The following is a 21,712-nucleotide window of genomic DNA, read 5'->3' on the forward strand; positions in this document are numbered from 1 at the left end:
ATCCTTCTTACCCGTACATTCAGGATCGGATCCTTTATCTCATTTTCCTCCTCCTCAGACCCTGGCAAAGCCCCACTTGAGGGCTGCAAGTTCCCAGTTGGGGGTTCTATAGACTCTGTAGGCTCCTGACACCCAGGTTCTCCCTCCTCTTCCTCAGCTCTCTCTGATTCCTCCGCCACACAGGCCAGCCGTGCCCAGATAGCCCCACTTCATCAGGCTCAAAGTCCATTGCCAGAGGGCCTGGCTGTGAGCCAACCACAACCCCTATCCTCCAATAAGGCGTTAAAATTATTCCTTGCTCCATTTCTCATGTTACCCTACTTCCAGGGAAACAGGGCTTGAAAAAAACCAAGACAAGCAACAGACTCCTGTATCTTTTATTGTTAACATAATTAAAGCTGAGCTGAAAAGAGAGAGACAGGAAAACATCACATCAGCTCAGATTTTTACAATATAAGAAGATCAGGAAAAAAAAAATATATATGCTACAGTTTGTGGCTCCGAGTTTTTGGAAGATTTGACGGGAGGGGAGGGATGCTGGAGATAACCCGTCGAAGAACAGATCTTCCGCAACATGGCTTGAATTGCTTTTTGAATGTCCAGTCTATGTCTCCGCTCCCAGACATGCTGCGTCGTCTAATGAGAGCCATTGCAAAAATAAATAAAAAATATATGCCCCTCGCTGGACACAGGAGAGGCGATCTGAAGACACAGTGACCAAATCCACATTTCTGCAATGTTTGGTTTCCTGTACCATAATAACGTCTGGACAATTGGTTCAACCCTGTGCTTCTCAACCTTGCCAACTTTAAAGAATGGGGAGGGGGCTTCAACTCCCAGAATTACCTAGCCCAGGGATGGCGAACCTACGGCACGGGTGCCACAGGTGGCACGCGGAGCCATATCTGCTGGCACGCGAGCCGTTGCCGTAGCTCAACTCCAACATGCATGTGGGTGCCGGACAGCTGATTTTTGGCTCACAGGGGCTCTGAAGGGCATTTTTGGCTTCCAGAGAGCCTCCAGGAGGATGGGGGAGGCGTTTTTTACCCTCCCATAGCTCCAAGGAAGCCTTTGAGCCTGGGAAAGGCGAAACATGAGCCTACTGGGTCCATCAGAAGTTGGGAAACAGGCCATTTCCAGCCTCCAGAGGACCTCTGGGGAGTAGGGGAAGCTGTTTTCGCCCTCCCCAGGCATTGAATTATAGGTGTGGGAGCTTGGGGATGTGTGATAGCAAGCACCCACTCTCTTTCAGCACCCCAAAAAAAAAAAAGGTTCGCTATCACTGCCCTAGCCAATGTCGGACGTTGGAAGTCCAAATATCTTAAAAGTTACTAAGGTTAAAAAACACTGGGTTAAAAGATTGGACGTTGTCATTTTACGGAATACAGAATAAAACTGAGAGACAAGCAGGATAACAGAACAGCACAGCTGGAAGGGGTCTTAGAGGTCTTCTAGTCCAACCCCTTGTTTAGGCAGGAAACCCTAGACTGTTCTGGACAAAAAGGCTGCCTGGACACTTTTTAAAAGGTCCCAGTGAGAGAGCACCTGTAAGATTTGAAAATCAGGAAATTTGAGCTTTAAAGAAACGACAGTATTTTTCGGAGTGTAAGACGCACCGTAGTTTTTGGGGAGGAAAATAGGGAAAAGAATCCGCTTATCAGGTATTCATCTGGCCAGCATCCTTAGTCTGGTCAGCTTCACATTGTTTTGTCCCCCGGTTAGGGCTTTAGAAAAACTTTATTTGGAGAGAGTAACAATGAAAGAGCTTGCAAAGTGATAAGAGCTGGGAACATCGTTAGCACCTGGAAAGAAACCTATTCGGAGCAAGTTAGAGCAATGGGAAAAAAACCCTGCAAAGACGTCGGGCTTTGAAAACATTCTTTGCAGAGAGTAACAATGAAATAGCTTGCAAGCTGGAAAGAGCTGGGAACATCGTTAGCACCTGGAAAGAAACCTATTTGGAGCAAGTTAGAGCAATGAAAAAAATAACTGCAAAGACGTAGGGATTGAAAACATTCTTTGCAGAGAGTAACAATGAAAGAGCTTGCAAGCCAGTAAGAGCTGGGAACATCGTTAGCACCTGGAAAGAAACCTATTAGGAGCAAGTTAGCGCAATGAAAAAAACCTGCAAAGACGTCGGGCTTTGAAAACATTCTTTGCAGAGAGTAACAATGAAAGAGCTTGCAAGCCAGTAAGAGCTGGGAACATCGTTAGCACCTGGAAAGAAACCTATTAGGAGCAAGTTAGCGCAATGAAAAAAACCTGCAAAGACGTAGGGCTTGGAAAACATTCTTTGCAGAGAGTAACAATGAAAGAGCCTGCAAGAGCTGGGAAGATCGTTAGCAGCTAGCTAGGGCTGGGGGGAAGAGGCTATATTCAGAGTGTAAGCTGCACCTAAGTTACCAGCATCTTTTAGGGAGGAAAAAAGTGTGTCTTATACGCCGAAAAATATGGTAAATAAATTCTACTCTTAAAATCCTGCCCGTGACATCGAGCATACACAGCAGTTCAAACCTACCAGGAAAATCCCTTTTGTGCCCTCATTCTTTATTCCCCCATGCCTGCAAATTTATTTCCTTTCCTCTTTTAAAAACTTCCCTGTCGACATTTAAACAACATTTATAATCCTCGTTTCCTGTGACTCGGCTTTTGCTGTTGCAGGTTGCGTGTTTGCTAAGTCATTCAGATAACTTCATTTCCCCTCCCCCCCCCCAAATAATTCCACCATTTCCACTCGTGCGTGCCAATGCACAGAAGATTTTCAAACAAACCCTGGCTGGGAAAAACTCCCAACTCCAGAACACCAGGGAGCTTAGAAATGAATTTTCTCAACAGCAGCTTTGCTCAACAAGAGGGGTGGACTTCAACTCCCAGAATTCCCCAGCTGGGGAATTCTGGGAGTTGAATTCCATACACGAGAACGGTACGCTGTAGAAATTTGGCCTACTAAATCTATCCGGTCTTTGATTTGGTGTCAAACGACGCCCAACAAATCTACAATCAGGTCTCCCTTTCGCCACAAATCCGTCAAAGACAATTTTTGTGCGCGGATCTTATATTCTGTAGGAGGCAGCACAGCTTGTACTTCTGATCCCACTGTTTAATTTTACTTTAAAAAAAACAACAACGGGACAGGGTGGGATCAGACGGAGGTGGTTGTGTACCCTGAAAGGCTCAAAACATATTTGTCGAACATATTTGAACTATAAAAAGACTCAGACAGAAGGACTTCCGTCTTCATTTCTCCGTTTCTTCTAGTTACGCACCCATACAAATTTAAACAAAATAATTTATGTATATATATTTATATATATATATATATATTTGTGTACATATATTATAGAATATCATACATATCGATTAGAAACGAATAAATAAAGGTTAAAGGTACACTGCCGTCGGCAGCGAGAGTAGGCCGGTGTTCAGCCGCTATTATTATTCCATATACAAGGGGTGTGTATATGTGTGTGTATAGGTCTACACTACCAGGGGTGAGCAAGTAGTGGGGTCTTCCGGGGTGGAGGGGGGATGGGATATCCCACGTGGATCTCCCACGTGGATCCTGCCGTGCCTTTAACGCTCTGGAAGCCAGGAGCGGCTTCCGGTCAGCGGAGGGCGGCTGGGATTTTGCTTCTGTGCATGCGTAGGAAAATCTCGCGAGAGGACGCGTGGATGCGTGAGACTTTGCCGATTTTCGGTGATTTTTTGTTTCCACGCATGTGCCGGAAGAAAACTCTCGCGAGAGGACATGTGGACGTGTGAGATTTCGCCGATTTTCAGTGATTTTTTGTTCCCACACATGCGCGGGAGCAAAGTCTTGCTCGGACACATGCACACGTGCCCCAGGGTTGCGGGAAGCACGCCAGTAGTGGCGGTAAGTGGAATCCGTCCCTGGGCAAGGCCCCCTTAAAAAACCCACCCATTATTGCTTGTTTACCTCCCCCAGAAGAGATATGGACATATTCTCAGAGGGAGGCGATGACATGTCATTTTCTGTTGGTGATCGGCTATTTCCGCACTCAGGGCCCGTGAGTGGCCTGTCCTCTTGGGCTCCCAAGGCAGGGGTCTTCTCCAAGCACCTGATGTTTTAGGGGGACCCTAAGCAGGCTGGCCCCCAGGGAAGGATCAAACACGAACCACCGGGAACAGAATCCCGAATCCACAACTTTAAAGACGGGAAGAATTCCCGGAATTCCGTGGGCTAGCCACGGTTGAGGTTGAGAAACACCGGATCCGGTGCCCGGGTTTGGTTAGAGATAGCACAGGCCGCAGTGGTGGCTTGCTGCCGATTTGGTTTCAGTCCTCCCCTACCGGTAGCGGGAATTTGCACCCGCTCACTGTCTACGCGGCCCTAAACCGGTTCTCCGGTCTCGCGGCTGGCAAAAATCCCCCAACATAGGCGTGATGCGAACCACTAAGGATGCTTAAGTGGAACCCACCCCACTGGCAGGCGGCAATGTGCTAGGAGTCTCAATGCACCGCAGTCGGAGTAAGAACCTAATGCCCTCGGATTAAAGGGGGCTGCTGTAGCCCTCCGGAATCCCCCTGCCAGCAGGGATGCTGGCCAAAACGGCTGCAATTCAACCGATTATTTTGAATACTCACATAAAGGAGAAAGCAGCCAGGAGGCCTGATTCTGCCCGGCTACCTTCCCTGTTCTCCAAACGTTTGTAAAACAGGAGAGAAAAATCCTTCCTGGGAACGTAAAGAATATTTCAAATCCATTTTTGGAATCAAAAAAAGCAATCAATTTCCATGGTGGGGGCTTCAAAAAATGCTTAGCAGTGGGCAAAGGAGGAAGACAAATTTCAAAATAAGAGCTGTGGTTAGAAGGTGGTACTGCAGCTTACTTCCTCTGACTGGCGGTTCCGGCAATTTGGCAGTTCGAATCTCACCAGGCTCAAGGTTGACTCAGCCTCCCGTCCTTCCGAGGTGGGTCAAATGAGGACCCAGGTTGCTGGGGGCAATATATGCCGACTCTATAAACCGCTCAGAGAGGGCTGTAAAAGAACTACGAAGCGGTATATAAGTCTAAACGCTAATTCTAAGAAGGACCAGCTGTTTCCAAACCAGAGAACTGGTTTCCTCCCGTCCCCCAACTCTGGCATCCCCCCCCCGGAAAATTTTTGAGGGTTCTCACAAGAGGGTGGATGGAACTGCCTGCAACTTGAGGAGGGTGGTGGTGTTGGATTATCTGCAAATTAAAAGTATGGTGAATTCCCGCGTAGAAATGAGAAATCGGGGTGGGAGGGAAGGGGGCAAAAGTCCTGAAACGCTCACCGTTTCCGCTACGTCTTTGGAACTCGGAGCCCGGGTTAGTGAAACCGAGGCCTCAAAAGAGAAGCCGACGGCCAACCCCCGAGGCAGGTGGGTTTTTTTTTTAAAGGAGAAGAAGAAAAAAAATCCCTCCCGTCTCAATCCTAATTGGTAAGCTTAAAAAAGTCACTTAAAAAAATCATACGCCATTTTATTAGTGCATAAAAATAGCTTCTTTTTTTTTTTTTTGGAAATCCCCGTTTGGTTTGCCTCGTCTTACTCTTTGTTTTTGTTTTTTTTTTTTGCTTTTTGTTTTGTTTTTTTGTTTCAATTCGGGGTTTATTTGAATCTCTGCGCGATTCTCCGAAATGGCGGCCGGGGAGGGAAAGGGGCGCGTGGGGCTACTACTACCCCCGAAGGGCGCTTCCTCGGCGACCGGTCCTTCCGTCCCGCCGCGGATTGCGGAGGTCTTCACCCGGCACTCGACGAGCCCAGCTCAGAAGATGCTAGGACACTGGCTCCAGTTCTGTTTCTGCTTGCTCTCCCAGTAGCCGCCCTTGTAGACGCACATCAGCTCCCCCGTCACCGGATCCACCTTCCTCTCAAACCACAGCGGGATGTAACCTTTGTAGTCCTTGCCTGCAAAGGAAGCGGGGTGGGGGCGTGGGGGGTACAGCCCTGTTAGTACTCTGCTCGGGGGCTTCCGATGAATTCCAATTCCCGGAAAATCACTTCTTGGTAATAAAACTCACTCTTTATTTCACTCAAACAGGACCCAGTGGTACCTCTACCTAAGAATGCCTCTACTTAATTTATTTTATTTATTATTTAGATTGGTATGCCGCCCCTCTCCGCGGACTCGGGGCGGCTCACAACAAGGCATAAACAAATCGTAACAAATCCAAATAAATTTAAATATTTAAAAAAAGTTTAAAAAGAACCCCAATATAATAACAAGCACACCCACAAACATACCATACATAAATTGTACATGCCCGGGGGAGATGTTTCAGTTCCCCCATGCCTGACGGCAAAGGTGGGTTTTAAGAAGTTTACGGAATGCAGGGAGAGTAGGGGCAGTTCTAATCTCTGGGGGGAGTTAGTTCCAGAGAGTCGGGGCCGCCACAGAGAAGGCTCTTCCCCTAGGGCCCGCCAACCGACATTGTTGACGGGACACAGGTCGGTTGCGGCCCACTCTGTGGGACCTAATCGGTCACTGGGATTAAGAACTTTTCTAGATAAGAACGAGGTGTTCAAGGTCTTTTGCCTCTTCTTAAGAACCATTTTCTACTTAAGAACCCAGAAAAATTACTGGATCTCCTCTCACCTTCTAGCCACAGCTCACATTAGAAAACCATCTCTCAGCTGTGGCGAGGGGGGCGTTTGCCCAGGTTCGCCTGGTGCACCAGTAGCGGCCCTATTTGGACCGGGAGTCACTGCTCACAGTCACTCATGCCCTCATCACCTTGAGATTTGACTACTGTACTGCTCTCTACATGGGGCTACCTTTGAAAAGCGGTCGGAAACTTCAGATCGTGCAGAATGCAGCTGCGAGAGCAATCATGGGCTTCCCAAGGTATGCCCATGTTACTCCAACACTCCGCAGTCTGCATTGGTTGCCGATCAGTTTCCGGTCACAATTCAAAGTGTTGGTTACGACCTATAAAGCCCTTCATGGCACTGGACCAGAATATCTTCGGGACCGCCTTCTGCCGCACGAATCCCAGCAACCGGTTAGGTCCCACAGAGTGGGTCTTCTCTGGGTAATGTCGACTAAACAATGTCGTCTGGCGGGACCCAGGGGAAGAGCCTTCTCTGTGGTGGCTCTGACCCTCTGGAACCAGCTTCCCCCAGAGATTAGGATTGCCCTCACCCTCCTTGCCTTTCGTAAACTCCTTAAAACCCACCTCTGCCGTCAAGCATGGGGGAACTGAAACATCTCTCCCTTGCCCATGTTGTTTTGGTGTTAGTTTGATTCTGTGCTTGTTTTTTATATATATTGGTGTTGTTTTTATGATTTTTTTAAACCTAAAACTGTAATTTAGATTACTAAATATTAGATTTGTTACTATGTACTGTTTTTGCCATTGTTGTGAGCCGCCCCGAGTCTGCAGAGAGGGGCGGCATATAAATCCAATAAATCTAATCTAATCTAATCTAATCATTCTTCTATAGCATAGGTTAATCCACTTATTTTCCACTAACATGTCTTCCTCACTCTCTGACACAGACCAATCTCCCATTGTCACACCAGCCCCCTCAGGCTCTCCCCAGTCACTGTCTGCCTCACTCTCAGCCACAGCTTCCCCCGGCAACCCTCCGGCCCACTGGACCTCGCTCTTCCTCTTCAGAATCAGGCAGGACCTGAGGAGGTTTACTGGCAAGATTTACTTCCTCAGCACGCACAGAAGCCAAATCTTGCTCCGGTGCACACGCCCGCCCGCCACAGCTCCATTTTTGCTACCGGAATGTCCCCCAGCCCCGCGTCCAGGTAGGAACCCAATACTGGCAAACATCCCAGGGCCGCTTCCTTTTAACCCCGACCTGCCGATCTAAAAGGGTGTCTTTCCGGTACCTTCCACCAACGCGCCAGCTGCTTCGACTTCCCGGTGCCGGCGCACCGCCCGTTGCTTCTCTTCCAGCCGCTGTTTCTCCATGTTGGCTTCGTCCCACTTGCCGTTCTCCATCAGCCGCTGGTCGGGCCTAACGCGGCTGTCGGTGGGGGCAACGCCGTCTTCCGGCTCATTGAGGGTCAGCGCCAATTTGGAGAAGAAGTACATGTTTTCGGCGTTCTCCCTGGGGAAGGAGGAACCGGGAGTGGCCTTTAGTGAGATGGGTGGGTAGCACCACCAGGCGCTCTCTTGCGCACGGGCATCATTTGGTCATCGATATTCGTCGAACCACCATTTCTTGGGTGCCGAAAGAGTATGCAGGTGCGCTATCATACATCCATGAGTGCCCACACTGATAATTCAATGCCTGGGGAGGGTGAAATAGATTCCCCCAGCCCCCAGAGGCCCTCTGGAGGTCAGAAATGGACTGTTTCTCCACTTCTGGTGGGCCCAGTACACTCGTGTTTCGCCCTCCCCAGGCTTCCCTGGTGCCATGGGACGGTAAAAACGCCCTCTACCATCACTCTGGAGGCTCTCTGGAAGCCAAAAACGCCCTCCCAGAGCCTCTGTGCGAGCCAAAAGCCAGCTGGCCGGCACACACACGCACAATGGAGTTGAGCTAGGGCAACGGCTCGCGTGCCAGCAGATATGGCTCTGCATGCCACCATCCCTGCCATAGTTGGTCAACCCTGAAGCCCCCAAGCCTGTAGGGAGGACTCACGGGAGTGGGTATTTCCTCCACAGCACTTTGGGGGACAATGTCTGGTAGAGTGTTCTCGGAAGCTTCCCTTCCGCAATGGAGTTCCCTTGGCTGGCTTCTATGATCTTGGAACACTCCATCTTCTCGTCCCATGTGCCGGACATGACGTAGCGCTCGTTGCCGTGGGCGTCCATCACCACGCCCGTCACCTGGGGAAGAGTAGCAGAAGAAGGAAGGGGTTTGTTGGGAGGGGGGAGGACTGTCAGCCCCCCAGTGGGTAGAAATCAACTCTGCAGGTAAGTCTACAAGCAATAGCAATAGTATTTGGACTTATTTACAGCCCTCTCTAAGCGGTTTACAGAGAGTAAGCATATTGCCCCCAACAGCCTGGGTCCTCATTTTGCCAACCTTGCAAGGATGGAAGGTTGAGTCAACCTTGAGGAAGGAAGGAAGGAAGGAAGGATGGAAGGAAGGAAGGATGGAAAAAAGGAAGGAAGGATGGGTGGAAGGAAGGAATGATGGATGGAAGGATGGAAGGAAGGAAGGAGGGAAGGAGGGAGGGAGGGAGAAAGGAAGGATGGAAGGAAGGAAGGAAGGGCAATACCGCTTAGACTTATATACTGCTTCACGGTGCTTTACAGCCCTGTCTAAGTGGTTTCCCTTGGAAGGATGGAAGGCTGAGTCAACCTTGAGTAAGAAAGGAAAGGAGGGAGGGAGGAAGTAAAGAAGGAAGAATGGATAGATGGAAGGAAGGAAGGAAGGAAGGGGATGGATGGACAGAAGGAAGGAAGGAAGGAAGGGGATGGAAGGAAGGAAGGAAGGAAGGGGATGGTTGGATGGAAGGAAGGAAGGAAGGGCAATACCGCTTAGACTTATATAACGCTTCACAGTGCTTTACAGCCTTCTCTAAGTGGTTTACCTTAGAAGGATGGAAGGCTGAGTCAACCTTGAGCCAGGAAAGAAGGGAGGGAGGTAAGAAGGAAAGAAGGAAGGAAGGAAGGAAGGGGATATATGGAGGGAAGGAAGGAAGTGCTTTCACAGCCCTCTCTAAGAGGTTTATACAGAGAGTAAGCATCTATTGCCCCCAAAAATCTGGGTCCTCATTTTACCAACCTTACGAGGATGGAAGGCTGAGTCAACCTTGAGCCTACTGGGATTCGATCTGCCAAACTGCTGGCAGCTGGCAATCAGCAGAAGTAGCATGGCTCAGTTTCTCACATGCCGTGGGCCGGTGGCAGTCCACGGACCAGGAATTAGGGACCCCTGCCTTAACTGACCCATACAAAGGCCAATCCAAGAGAAAAAACGAGTCCCATGGGATTGAACGGCATAGAAGTCAAATCGCTTAAATTAAATGACAAGGCATTTGTCCTAGTTGTGCATTTTGAAGCAAAAGGACTTTGTGCATCTGAAAGTTACCTTCCGCGGGACGTCTCTGGAGAAGTAGCTGTAAGGTGTGAACTTCAGGTGGCATTTGTCTTTTGATTTGTGGTTGAGGATTTCTATGTCACCGGACTGGATAAAAGAAAGAGAATTTGCCCCATTATTCACATCGACAGAAAACCAGAATCAAGGAAAAATGAATTTCTTTTCTTTCAATTCAATTTTTTAAAAAGATTTAAAATGCAATGCTCCAAATAAATAAATAGAATAGAATAGAATTTTATTGGACAAGTGTGATTGGACACACAAGGAATTTGTCTTGGTGGAGATGCTCTCGGTGAACATAAAAGAAAAATATACACTTGTCAAGAATCATGTGGTACGACACTTAATGATTCTCATAAGGGGTCAAATAAGCAATGAAGAAGCAATATTAATCAAAATCTTAGGATATAAGCAACAGGTTACAGTCTTACAGTCAACATGGGGAAGAAATGGGTGATAGGAATGATGAGAAAAACTAGTAGAATAGAAGTGCAGATTTAGTAGAAAGTCTGACAGTGTTGAGGGAATTATTTGTTAATAGATAGACAGACAGACAGACAGATAAGATAGATAGATAGATAAGATGGATAGATAGATAAGATAGATAGATAGATAGATAAGATAGATAGATTAGATAGATAGATAGATAAGATGGATAGATAGATAGATAAGATAGATAGATAGATAAGATAGATAGATAGATAGATAAGATAGATAGATAAGATAGATAAGATAGATAGATAGATAGATAATATAGATAGATAGATAAGATAAATAGATAGATAAGATAGATAAGATAAATAGATAGATAAGATAGATAGATACATAAGATAGATAGATAAGATAGACAGACAGACAGACAGACAGACAGACAGACAGATAGATAAGATAGATAGATAAGATGGATAGATAGATAGATAAGATAGATAGATACATAGATAAGATAGATAGATAAGATAGATAAGATAGATAGATAGATAATATAGATAGATAGATAGATAGATAAGATAAATAGATAGATAAGATAGATAGATAGATAAGATAGATAGATAGATAGATAAGATAGATAGATAGATAATATAGATAGATAGATAGATAGATAGATAGATAGATAGATAGATAATATAGATAGATAAGATAGATAGATAGATAGATAAGATAGATACATACATAGATAAGATAGATAGATAGATAGATAGATAGATAGATAGATAGATAGATATAAATAAATAAATAACCACACCCATAAGCATTTGTGTCTCCTTGTTTGGGGAATTATTTGAACAACGCTGCAGGATGGGGCCCGTCCTTACCTGGTCAATCCAGAGTTTCCCTACGATAATATTGTGGACTGTGGACGTGACTTTTTGCCAGATGTAGTGGTTGCCGCTGGAGTGGAATTCGAGATGGATGGTGCCTGAGTGGAACGGGAGAAAAATTTTAACCTACGGTTAAATATATAAATATAGATTTCTATACACAGAGAGGAAGGGTTATCGCTGGTTAATCCTAATGGGCTTTTTGCTGATTCGAATTGCACAAACAGATTAACAGATAAAAGATGTGATAGGGAATGAAACGGGATTAGATAAGGCGCTCCCTATTTTGATCACGTGTTGTCTGTTTGACAAGAATGCAGTTATCCAGTCCAGAAATGTCGCAGGAGTTCGGTTTTCAGAAGTCATTTATCGTGAACCACTGAGTCGGAGGCTTTACAGAAGTCTCTGTAAATTGCATCTATTGATTTGCCCTGATCGAGATGTGTAGTCCATATGTTTTTGAAGTGTAGGAGGGGCAGGTTACAGGATATATTTTTTTCTGAAACCAAATTGTTTTTTTTTTAGAGAGTAGGTTGTCAGTTTCTAGAGGGAGAGTAATGGATTAGTTTATGATTGGTTCCATGATTTTGCACGTGACGCAGCATAGGGAAATTGGTATTTATTTATTTATTTATTCATTCATTCATTCATTCATTCATTTATTAGATTTGTATTCCGCCCCTCTCCGTAGACTCCTATAATTTCCTACTAGACTGGGATCTTTCTTTTTGAAGATGGGGATGACTGTGCTAGTGAGTGGAGTGTGAATGGGGTGTTTTTAATGGCTGGATACCCTCCCTGTCCCCGCTACGGAGTTTCGTTCAGCAGATATATTCTGAGCATGCCCAGAGAGAAAGAAATATCTGCCTCTACCAAGAATCGAATTCACAGCCTCCCGATTGCGAGGCGAGAGCTCCGCCTCTAGGCCACCGCCCCACTCCGTTTACTCACCCAGTGGCATGATGGAAAGGTATTTGCCACGGAACTTGCTGGCAATGGTGATCTCCTGCCGCAGCGTCCAGCCTCGCCGGGAGTACACGTGGTGAGCAGCTGCTGGTGGGTGGTGGCTCACCTGGAGAGGAGAAACACACCTGGATGGCATCCACTACCTAAAACTGTAGGTGATTCTCTTTAGCAAGATTTATTGTTTCCGGTCACAATTCAAAGTGTTGGTCATGACCTTTAAAGCCCTACATGGCATTGGACCGGAGTACCTCCGGAACCGCCTGCTACCGCACGAATCCCAGCGGCCGATAAGGTCCCACAGAGTTGGCCTTCTCCAGGTCCCATCGACTAAACAATGTCGGTTGGCGGGCCCCAGGGGAAGAGCCTTCTCTGTGGCAGCCCCGGCCCTCTGGAATCAACTCCCCCCGGAGATTAGAACTGCTCCCACCCTCCTTGTCTTCCGTAAACTACTTAAGACCCACCTATACCGCCAGGCATGGGGGATTTGAGACACCTTTACCCCAGGCTTATTATAATTTATGTTTGGTATGTATGTGCTGTTTGGTTTTTAATTATGATAGGGTTTTTAGGGTTTTTTTTAATATTAGATTTGTGCCAGTGTAATATTGTTTTTATCGTTGTTGTGAGCCGCCCCGAGTCTTCGGAGAGGGGCGGCATACAAATCTAATAAATTATTATTATTATTATTGAGATGACTGAGAGGGTAAGTAAAGAGGTAAAGAAGAATTCCAGTATGAGTAGTCCTTGGCTTATGACTCTACCACACCTGGCCCTACCACACCTGGCCTTCCCTTTCCCCTGACCCCTTATCTCCCCCCCCCCCCCCGCAGGCGTTCAGCTCACCTGCTCGCAGATCGAGCGGAAGCCGAGGTCTTCCAGGCGGTCCAATTCAAAGGTCTCGCCCAGGAGGGGGTTGAAGGGCTTGGCGGTCCGTTGGACGGTGGTCGAGTAGGAAGACACTGAGAAGGCGGCCACAAAGCACATCTGCTCGATGGCGTTCTCGCACCTGACCGCTCGGTCCAGCAGCTCGTGGTACTCCAGGTCCTCTGTCAGCCTCTGCAGCATCGAGAGGGGCTCATTGAAGTTGATCTGTAGGGAAGAGGGGGGGGGGGGAGGGCAGGAAAGGAGGGTTAATGGGGGGTGGGTTTCCAGTCCTGGGAAGGAATGTCAAGGATTATAGTGGGACCTCTACTTACGAACTTAATTCGTTCCATGACCAGGTTCTTAAGTAGAAAATTTGTAAGAAGAAGCAATTTTCCCCATTGGAATCAATGTAAAAGCAAATAATGTGTGCGATTGGGGAAACCACAGGGAGGGTGAAGGCCCTGTTTCCTCCCAGGAGATTCCTAGAGAGGCCCCACGGAGGCTTCTCCCCACCTTTTCCAGCCCTGTCTCCTCCCAGGAGATTCCTAGAGAGGCCCCACGGAGGCTTCTCCCCGCCTTTTCCAGCCCTGTCTCCTCCCAGGAGATTCCTAGAGAGGCCCCACGGAGGCTTCTCCCCGCCTTTTCCAGCCCTGTCTCCTCCCAGGAGATTCCTAGAGGGGCCCCATGGAGGCTTCTCCCCGCCTTCTCCGGCCCTGTTTCCTCCCGGGATATTCCTAGAGAGGTCCCACGGAGGCTTCTCTCTGCCTTTTACGGCCCTGTTTCCTCCCAGGAGATTCCTAGAGAGGCCCCACGGAGGCTTCTCTCTGCCTTTTCCGGTTACAGTTTCGGAGGCTTGGGTTTGTAAGTGGAAAATGGTTCTTGAGAAGAGGCAAAAAAAATCTTGAACACCCGTTTCTTATTTAGAAAAGTTCGTAAGTAGAGGCGTTCGTAGGTAGAGGTGTCACTGTAGTTCAATCCTGGGTGACATCCCATTATGTTATCCTATACTGTAAAAGAAGGATGTGGGCATGTTAAACAGTAATGGATGCTGAGTCATAGAGCGTAAACTGCAATCTGATTGGACCAGGGCATTATAAAATGCGAAGCACAGAAGCGTCTTTCGGACAACGCCGGCTCGTTTGGCTAAAAAACAGGGCTGAATACCGCCCCCTAGAGTTGAGAATTATTACCCTGGAATTATTTGTTTAGCAGAGTGATGGCGTTAGGGGGAAAAACTTCTTGGGTGTAGTTGTCTTGGTGTGCAGTACTCTGTAGCGACGTTTTGAGGTAGGAGTTGAAACAGTTTACGTCCAGGATGCGAGGGGGTCAGTCAATATTTTCACAGCCATTAATCATTAATTAATTAATTAATTAATCAATCAATCAGGAATGAATATCACGAGAGACGTAAACTGACTTGTCACGTCACGTCCACTGTTTTTTAAATGTTCTTTTGTTTGTGATACGCATTTGTAAATAAACATTTTCTATTACAAAACAAAAATAGGGATAAAATATCCAATGGGGCGGATGAAAAAAACAGCCGCTGGTCACAACTGGATTCTGAGGATCCACAAGGTCACTCGAGGAAGTCGGAGGAAGCACAAGCTCCGGAAATAAATTCGCTGGCCCAAACGCACCCGAGTGTGCCGACAGTCGGCACAAACAGTCCCGCGGAGGGCCAGAAAGATTTAATGTCGCGTCAAAAGGGCCATTACGGTTTCCAATACTTCCCAGCGTGGCTCCTTTAATCGGGAGGCTGCCACAGGCGTCGCACTGGCAGATTTATAACGTTTCGCTTTGGCAGCTGCCTTGCTGAAGTTTTACCGGGCTGTCAAAGCGAAGATATTGGATTGGGGAGGGTTATTTATGGAACGCAATATCTTGGGATAAAAAAAAACCCTCTTGAAAAAACAGAGTTCTGTTTTTAGAGTCGATTGGCTGGGTGTTTTTGGTGTTTTGAAAAAGGGAAGTAGCTATCTACCTAGCTACCTACCTATCATCCGTCCATCCATCTTTCTATCTCCTATCTATCTACCTACCTACCTACCCTATCCGTCTGTCTGTCTGTCTCTCTCTCTAGCTACCTACCTACCTATTTATCTACCTACCTACCTACCTACCTACCAAATATTTATATCTATCTATCTATCTATCTATCTATCTATCTATCTATCTATCTATCTATCTATCTATCTACCTACCTACCTACCTACCTACCTTACCTACCTATCATCTATCTACCTACCTACCTACCCTACCCTACCGGTCTCTCTATCTCTCTCTCTAGCTACCTACCTACCTATCTATTTACCTACTTATGTGCCAACTATCTATCTATCTACCTACCTACCTACCCTGTCTGTTTGTCTGTCTATCAGTCTCTCTCTCTCTCTCTACCTACCTACCTACCTACCTATTTATCTACCTACCTACCCTACCTTATCCGTCCATCTGTCTGTCTCTCTCTAGCTACCTACCTACCTACCCTGTCTGTCTGTCTCTCTCTCTATCATCTGTTACCTACCTACCCTACCTGTCTGTCTGTCAGTCCCTCTCTCTACCTACCTACCTACCTACCTATCTATTTACCTACTTATGTGCCAACTATCTATCTATCTACCTACCTACCTACCCTGTCTGTTTGTCTGTCTATCAGTCTCTCTCTCTCTCTCTCTCTACCTACCTACCTACCTATTTATCTACCTACCTACCCTACCTTATCCGTCCATCTGTCTGTCTCTCTCTAGCTACCTACCTACCTACCCTGTCTGTCTGTCTCTCTCTCTATCATCTGTTACCTACCTACCCTACCTGTCTGTCTGTCAGTCCCTCTCTCTACCTACCTACCTACCTACCTACCTACCTATCTATTTACCTACTTATGTGCCAACTATCTATCTACCTACCTACCTACCTACCTACCTACCTACCCTGTCTGTTTGTCTGTCTATCAGTCTCTCTCTCTCTACCTACCTACCTACCTACCTATTTATCTACCTACCTACCCTACCTTATCCGTCCATCTGTCTGTCTCTCTCTAGCTACCTACCTACCTACCCTGTCTGTCTCTCTCTCTATCATCTGTTACCTACCTACCCTACCTGTCTGTCTGTCAGTCCCTCTCTCTACCTACCTACCTACCTACCTATCTATTTATCTACCTACCTACCCTACCTTATCCGTCCATCTGTCTCTCTCTAGCTACCTACCTACCCTACCCTGTCTGTCTGTCTGTCTGTCTGTCTATCTATCTATCTATCCAACCAATTCCCCTACCTACCTACCTTCTTCCGTCACCCCGCCAACCTGCATTGCTTACTTAGACTGGACCTGGAGAAGGCCCACCCTATGCGGCAGGAGACGGTTCCGTGTTGCCTTTCTTGTCCGTTCACCATTCTCGCCTTCAGGTGGAGACCGGCCACGTGCCAAAGCTCAAGGCCCACAGGGGGAAAGAAATCTCCCCGCGCATCGAAGGGGGGTGGAAGGACGGAGCCCTTACCGGCATGGGGATCTTGGAGAGTTCTTTCCCGATGCAATTCTTCATGATGCTCCAGAGGTTAAGGCTGTAGTTGGGCTTGTCTGGGATGTGAGTGCGCCTCTGCTTCTGGAGCGATCCATGCTTGCTTGACGAACGAAGGGCAGTGTGCGTGGCGGCGTCCAATGTCTGGAAGGGATCGAATGCAAGGTCAGGAACCATTGCCGTGGTTAGGCAGCTTGCAAAACTGGCCGCAGAGGCAGACAGCTAAGGGTCAGTTTCCGGTCACAATTCAAAGTGTTGGTTATGACCTTTAAAGCCCTTCATGGCACTGGACCAGTTTATCTCAGAACCCGCCTTCTGCCGCACGAATCCCAGTGACCAGTTAGGTCCCACAGAGTGGGTCTTCTCCGGGTCCCGTCAACCAATGCCGCTTGGCGGGACCCAGAGGAAGAGCCTTCTCTGTGGTGGCCCCGACCCTTTGGAACCAACTCCCCCCAGAGATTAGAATTGCCCCCACCCTCCTCGCCTTTCGTAAGCTGCTTAAAACCCACCTCTGCCGCCAGGCATGGGGGAACTAAGATCCACTTTACCCCTAGGCCTTTACAATTTTATGCATGGGATGTTTGTATGTATGATTGGTTTTTATATAATAATAATAATAATAATAATAATAATAATAATAATTATTATAATTATTATTATTATTATTATAACTTGGATTTGTATGCCGCCCCTCTCCGAAGACTCGGGGCGGCTCACAACATGTAGAAACAAATCATAAGTAATCAAACAATTTAAAATTTTAAAGATTTAAAAAAATCCCACATACTAACAGATACACACACAAGCATACCATATATAAATTAAACATGCCCAGGGGGAGATGTTTCAATTCCCCCATGCCTGACGGCAAAGGTGAGTTTTAAGAAGTTTACGGAAGGCAGGAAGAGTAGGGGCAGTTCTAATCTCCGGGGGGGAGTTGGTTCCAGAGGGCCGGTGCCGCCACAGAGAAGGCTCTTCCCCTGGGGCCCGCCAACCGACATTGCTTAGTTGACGGGACCCGGAGAAGGCCCACTCTGTGGGACCTAATCGGTCGCTGGGATTCGTGCGGCAGGAGGCGGTCTCGGAGATATTCTGGTCCCGTGCCATGAAGGGCTTTAAAGGTCATAACCAACACTTTGAATTGTGACCGGAAACTGATCGGCAGCCAATGCAGACTGCGGAGTGATGGAGAAACATGGGCATACCTGGGTAAGCCCATGACTGCTCTCGCAGCTGCATTTTGCACGATCTGAAGTTTCCGAACACTTTTCAAAGGTAGCCCCATGTAGAGAGCATTACAGTAGTCGAACCTCGACTACTATAATGGGTTTTTAACTGTTTTTTAGTATTGGATTTTGTTGTACTGTTTTACTGCTGTTGTTAGCCACCCCGAGTCTGCGGAGAAGGGCGGCATACAAATCCAATAAATAATAATAATAAATAATATGTTTGTTTATTTATGTTTATTTAGATTTGTATGCCGCCCCTCTCCGCAGACTCGGGGCGGCTCACAACAAAGGCCTACATGGCATTGGACCAGAGTACCTCCGGAACTGCCTGCTACCGCACGAAACCCAATGACCGATAAGGTCCCTTCTCCGGGTCCCGTCGACTAAACAATGTCGTTTGGCGGGCCCCAGGGGAAGAGCCTTCTCTGTGGCGGCCCCGGTCCTCTGGAATCAACTCCCGCCAGAGATTAGAACTGTCCCCGCCCTCGTCTTTCATAAATTACTCAAGATCCATCTATACCACCAGGCATGGGGGAGTTGAGACACCTTTCCGCCAGGCTTTAAAAAAATATTTATGTTTGGGTATGTATGTGTTTTAAATATGATAGGGTTTTTATGCGCCTTTTAATATTAGATTTGTTTTCGCTAGAATATTGTTTTTATTGTTGTTGTGAGCCTCCCCGAGTCTTCGGAGTGGGGCGGCATACAAATCTAATAAATTGAACTGAATGTGGGCCAGGCCTGGAGTCTGCTGAAGGCTCGGTACCAGAGGCAGAGATCCAGCCCGGTCCATCTAGGACAGTGATGGTGAACCTTTTATCCCTCAGATGCAGAAAGAGCTATCGTGCGTGCAATGAGTGTCCACACCCATAATTCAATGCCTGGGGAGGGCGAAAACAGCCCCCCCCCCCCAGCAGCCCTCTGCAAACCAGAAATGCCCTGTCTCCCAACTCCCAAGGAGTTGCTGGTCCAGTTCTACAGAGGAATCATTGAGTCTGTCATCTGCACCTCTATAACTGTCTGGTTTGGTGCTGCAACCCAACAGGACCGACACAGACTTCAGAGGAGAATCAGAACCGCAGAAAAAACAATGGCTGCCAACCTGCCTTTCATTGAGGACTGAGTCAAAAAGAGGGCCGTGAAAATATTGACTGACCCCTCGCATCCTGGACACAAACTGTTTCAACTCCTACCCTCAAAACGTCACTACAGAGCCCTGCACACCAAGACAAAACAAGACTCACCAGAAGAGCCCTTCACTCCTTCACTCGAAACAGAATCCCCTACGAGACTAGACTTTCAATCCTGAGCCTAGAAAGCCTAGAACTAAGACGCCTTAAACACGATCTAAGTATTGCCCACAAGATCATATGCTGCAACGTCCTGCCTGTCGGCGACTACTTCAGCTTCAACCACAACAACACAAGAGCACACAACAGATTTAAACTTAATATTAACCGCTCCAAACTTGACTGTAAAAAATACAACTTCAGTAACTGAGTTGTCGAAGTGTGGAACTCATTGCCGGACTCTGTAGTGTCATCCCCAAACCCCCAAGACTTTACCCTTAGACTATCCACGGTTGACCTATCCAGATTCCTAAGAGGTCAGTAAGGGGTGTGTATAATAAGTGCACTAGAGTGCCTTCCGTCCCGTCCTATTGCTCTCCTATATCTCCTATACCTTTCTTCTATTCCTATATCTCTCCTTCTATTCTTTCATTGATATGTTCTATTACAACTAGACACAAGAACAGTTTTTCCCCGAACGCCATCACTCTGCTAAATAAATAATTCCCTCAACATTGTCAGACGTTTTACTAAATCTGCACTTCTATTTCTACTAGTTTTTCTCATCATTCCTATCAACCTTTTCCTCCCACTTAGTATGACTGCAACTGGTTGCTTGTATTCTTAAGATTTTTTATTAATATTGTTTCTTCATTGCTTATTTGACCCCTATGACCATCGTTAAGTGTTGTACCACATGATTCTTGACAAATGTCTCTTTTTTTTTTATGTACGCTGAGAGCATCTGCACCAAGACAAATTCCTTGTGCGTCCAATCACACTTGGCCAATAAAATTCTATTCTATTCTATTCTATTCTGTTCTGTTCTACTCTACTCTACTCCACTCCACTCCACTCCACTCCATTCCATTCTTCTGGTGGGCCCAGTAGGCTTGTGTTTTGCCCTCCCCAGGCTCCAAAGGCTTCCCTGGAACCCAGGAAGGGTAGAAATGCCCTCCCTCATCCCCTTGGAGGCTCTCTGGAAGCCAAAAAAGCCCTACTAGAGCCTCTGCGAGCCAAAAATCAGCTGGCTGGCACACACATGCATGTTGGAGCTGAGCCTAGGGCAACAGCTCGTGTACCACCAGATATGGTTCCGGTTGCCGCCTGTGGTACCCATGCCATAGGTTCGCCATCACTGATGTAGGAGATACGCCCACGTTTATCCAACACTCTGCGGCCTGCATTGGCTGCCGATTGGTTTCCGTGTTGGTTATGACCTATAAAGCCCTACATGGCATGGGGGCAGATTACTTGGTCGCCGCACCTCAAGAAGGACATAATGGAACTGGAAAAGGGGCAAAAAAGGGGCAACACGTATGATCAAGGAAATGGAGCCCCCTCCCTTATGATACCAGGTTGCAACGCCTTGGTCTCTGCAGCCTTGAAAGACGGCGTTTAAGGGGTGACTTGATTGAAGGGTATAAAATCCTGCATGGGATAGAAAAGGTGGATAGAGGAAAATTCTTTTCTCTCTCACACAATACTAGGACAAGGGGGCCTTCCCTAAAGGTCACAGGTAAGAAAACGACAAATAAAGGGAGATATTTCTTCACCCAGAGGGTCCTTGGTTGATGGGATTCCCTTCCAGAAGAGGTCTTGACAGCTGTCAGCCTGGATAGCTTCAAGGCAGGATTAGACAGATTCATGGATGCCAAGTGTATCATAGGTGGTGATTGAAATGGATGTCCAAGTGCCGCCTCTATGTTGCTTGAAGCAGGCAGGGTTCCCTTGGGTCCCATTTGTTGGGGGTCAAGGGAAAGGGAGGGTTTTGCCTTCTCTTTCTGCTCAAGATCCCCATGGACAATTGGTGGACTGCTGTGGGACACAGAATGCTGGACTCGATGGGCTTCGGCCTGATTCAGCAGGGCTCTTCCTAGGTTCTTATGTCCTTGAAGTGACCACCTTTTGCCACACGAGTCCAAGCAACCGGTCAGGCCCCACAGAGTCGGCCTTCTTCAGGTCCCGGCAACTAGACAATGTCGCTTGGTGGGGCCTAGGGGAAGAGCCTTCTCTGTGGCCGCCCCCAAATATTCGTACTTCCCCCACCCTCCTCACCTTCTGCAAGGTTTGAAGACCCAGGCTTGGAGCCACTAGATAACTATCTTTGTTCCAACTATTGGGGTTGTGTTAGCTTTCTCGCCGGCCGCCGCACGCTGGCCGTTGGCGATACTTACGCTGCCACTGAAGTGCCAATCGTCCGAACAGCCCTCGCTGGCCGCACTAATGTTGCTGCTGGCGCGCCTGTGGGGGACACAGAAGTGACAGTGGCAATGCCAAAAGCTATGGGGCATGGTCTCTTGATGCACTGGCCAACATGGCCAGGCTGCCCCCAGCAGGGCCCGTCGAGCGGGGGCCACCCTGAGAAGATCACAAACAGAGGTGGGGTTCCGGTATGCAAATGCGCCAGCTGACATTCCGACCCGGTCAGTTTCTCCAAGCTCTGGGTCTAGGCAACCAATGGGCAACTTTGCCCTGCAGGACAGGAGGGTTGAGAACCCGGTGGGGGGCGGAGAGAGGCAGGAG

The 21,712-nt window shown here is 47.5% G+C and overlaps 1 protein-coding gene across 1 annotated transcript; it reads right to left on the reverse strand.

Moving 5' to 3' along the window:
* Positions 1-5,412: 5,412 nt before the first annotated feature.
* LOC139156116 (oxysterol-binding protein 2-like) lies at positions 5,413-21,430 on the reverse strand (the record flags this gene model as incomplete). Its single annotated transcript, XM_070731423.1, has 9 exons — positions 5,413-5,895; positions 7,832-8,052; positions 8,590-8,777; positions 9,988-10,083; positions 11,310-11,413; positions 12,267-12,387; positions 13,125-13,370; positions 16,648-16,812; positions 21,364-21,430. Coding segments are annotated over 9 exons (1,351 nt in total), but the record flags the coding sequence as incomplete, so codon positions are not given.
* Positions 21,431-21,712: the final 282 nt, after the last annotated feature.

The sequence above is a fragment of the Erythrolamprus reginae genome, unplaced genomic scaffold (assembly GCF_031021105.1).
Source record: "Erythrolamprus reginae isolate rEryReg1 unplaced genomic scaffold, rEryReg1.hap1 scaffold_302, whole genome shotgun sequence".
Classification (NCBI taxonomy): Eukaryota; Metazoa; Chordata; class Lepidosauria; order Squamata; family Dipsadidae; genus Erythrolamprus; species Erythrolamprus reginae.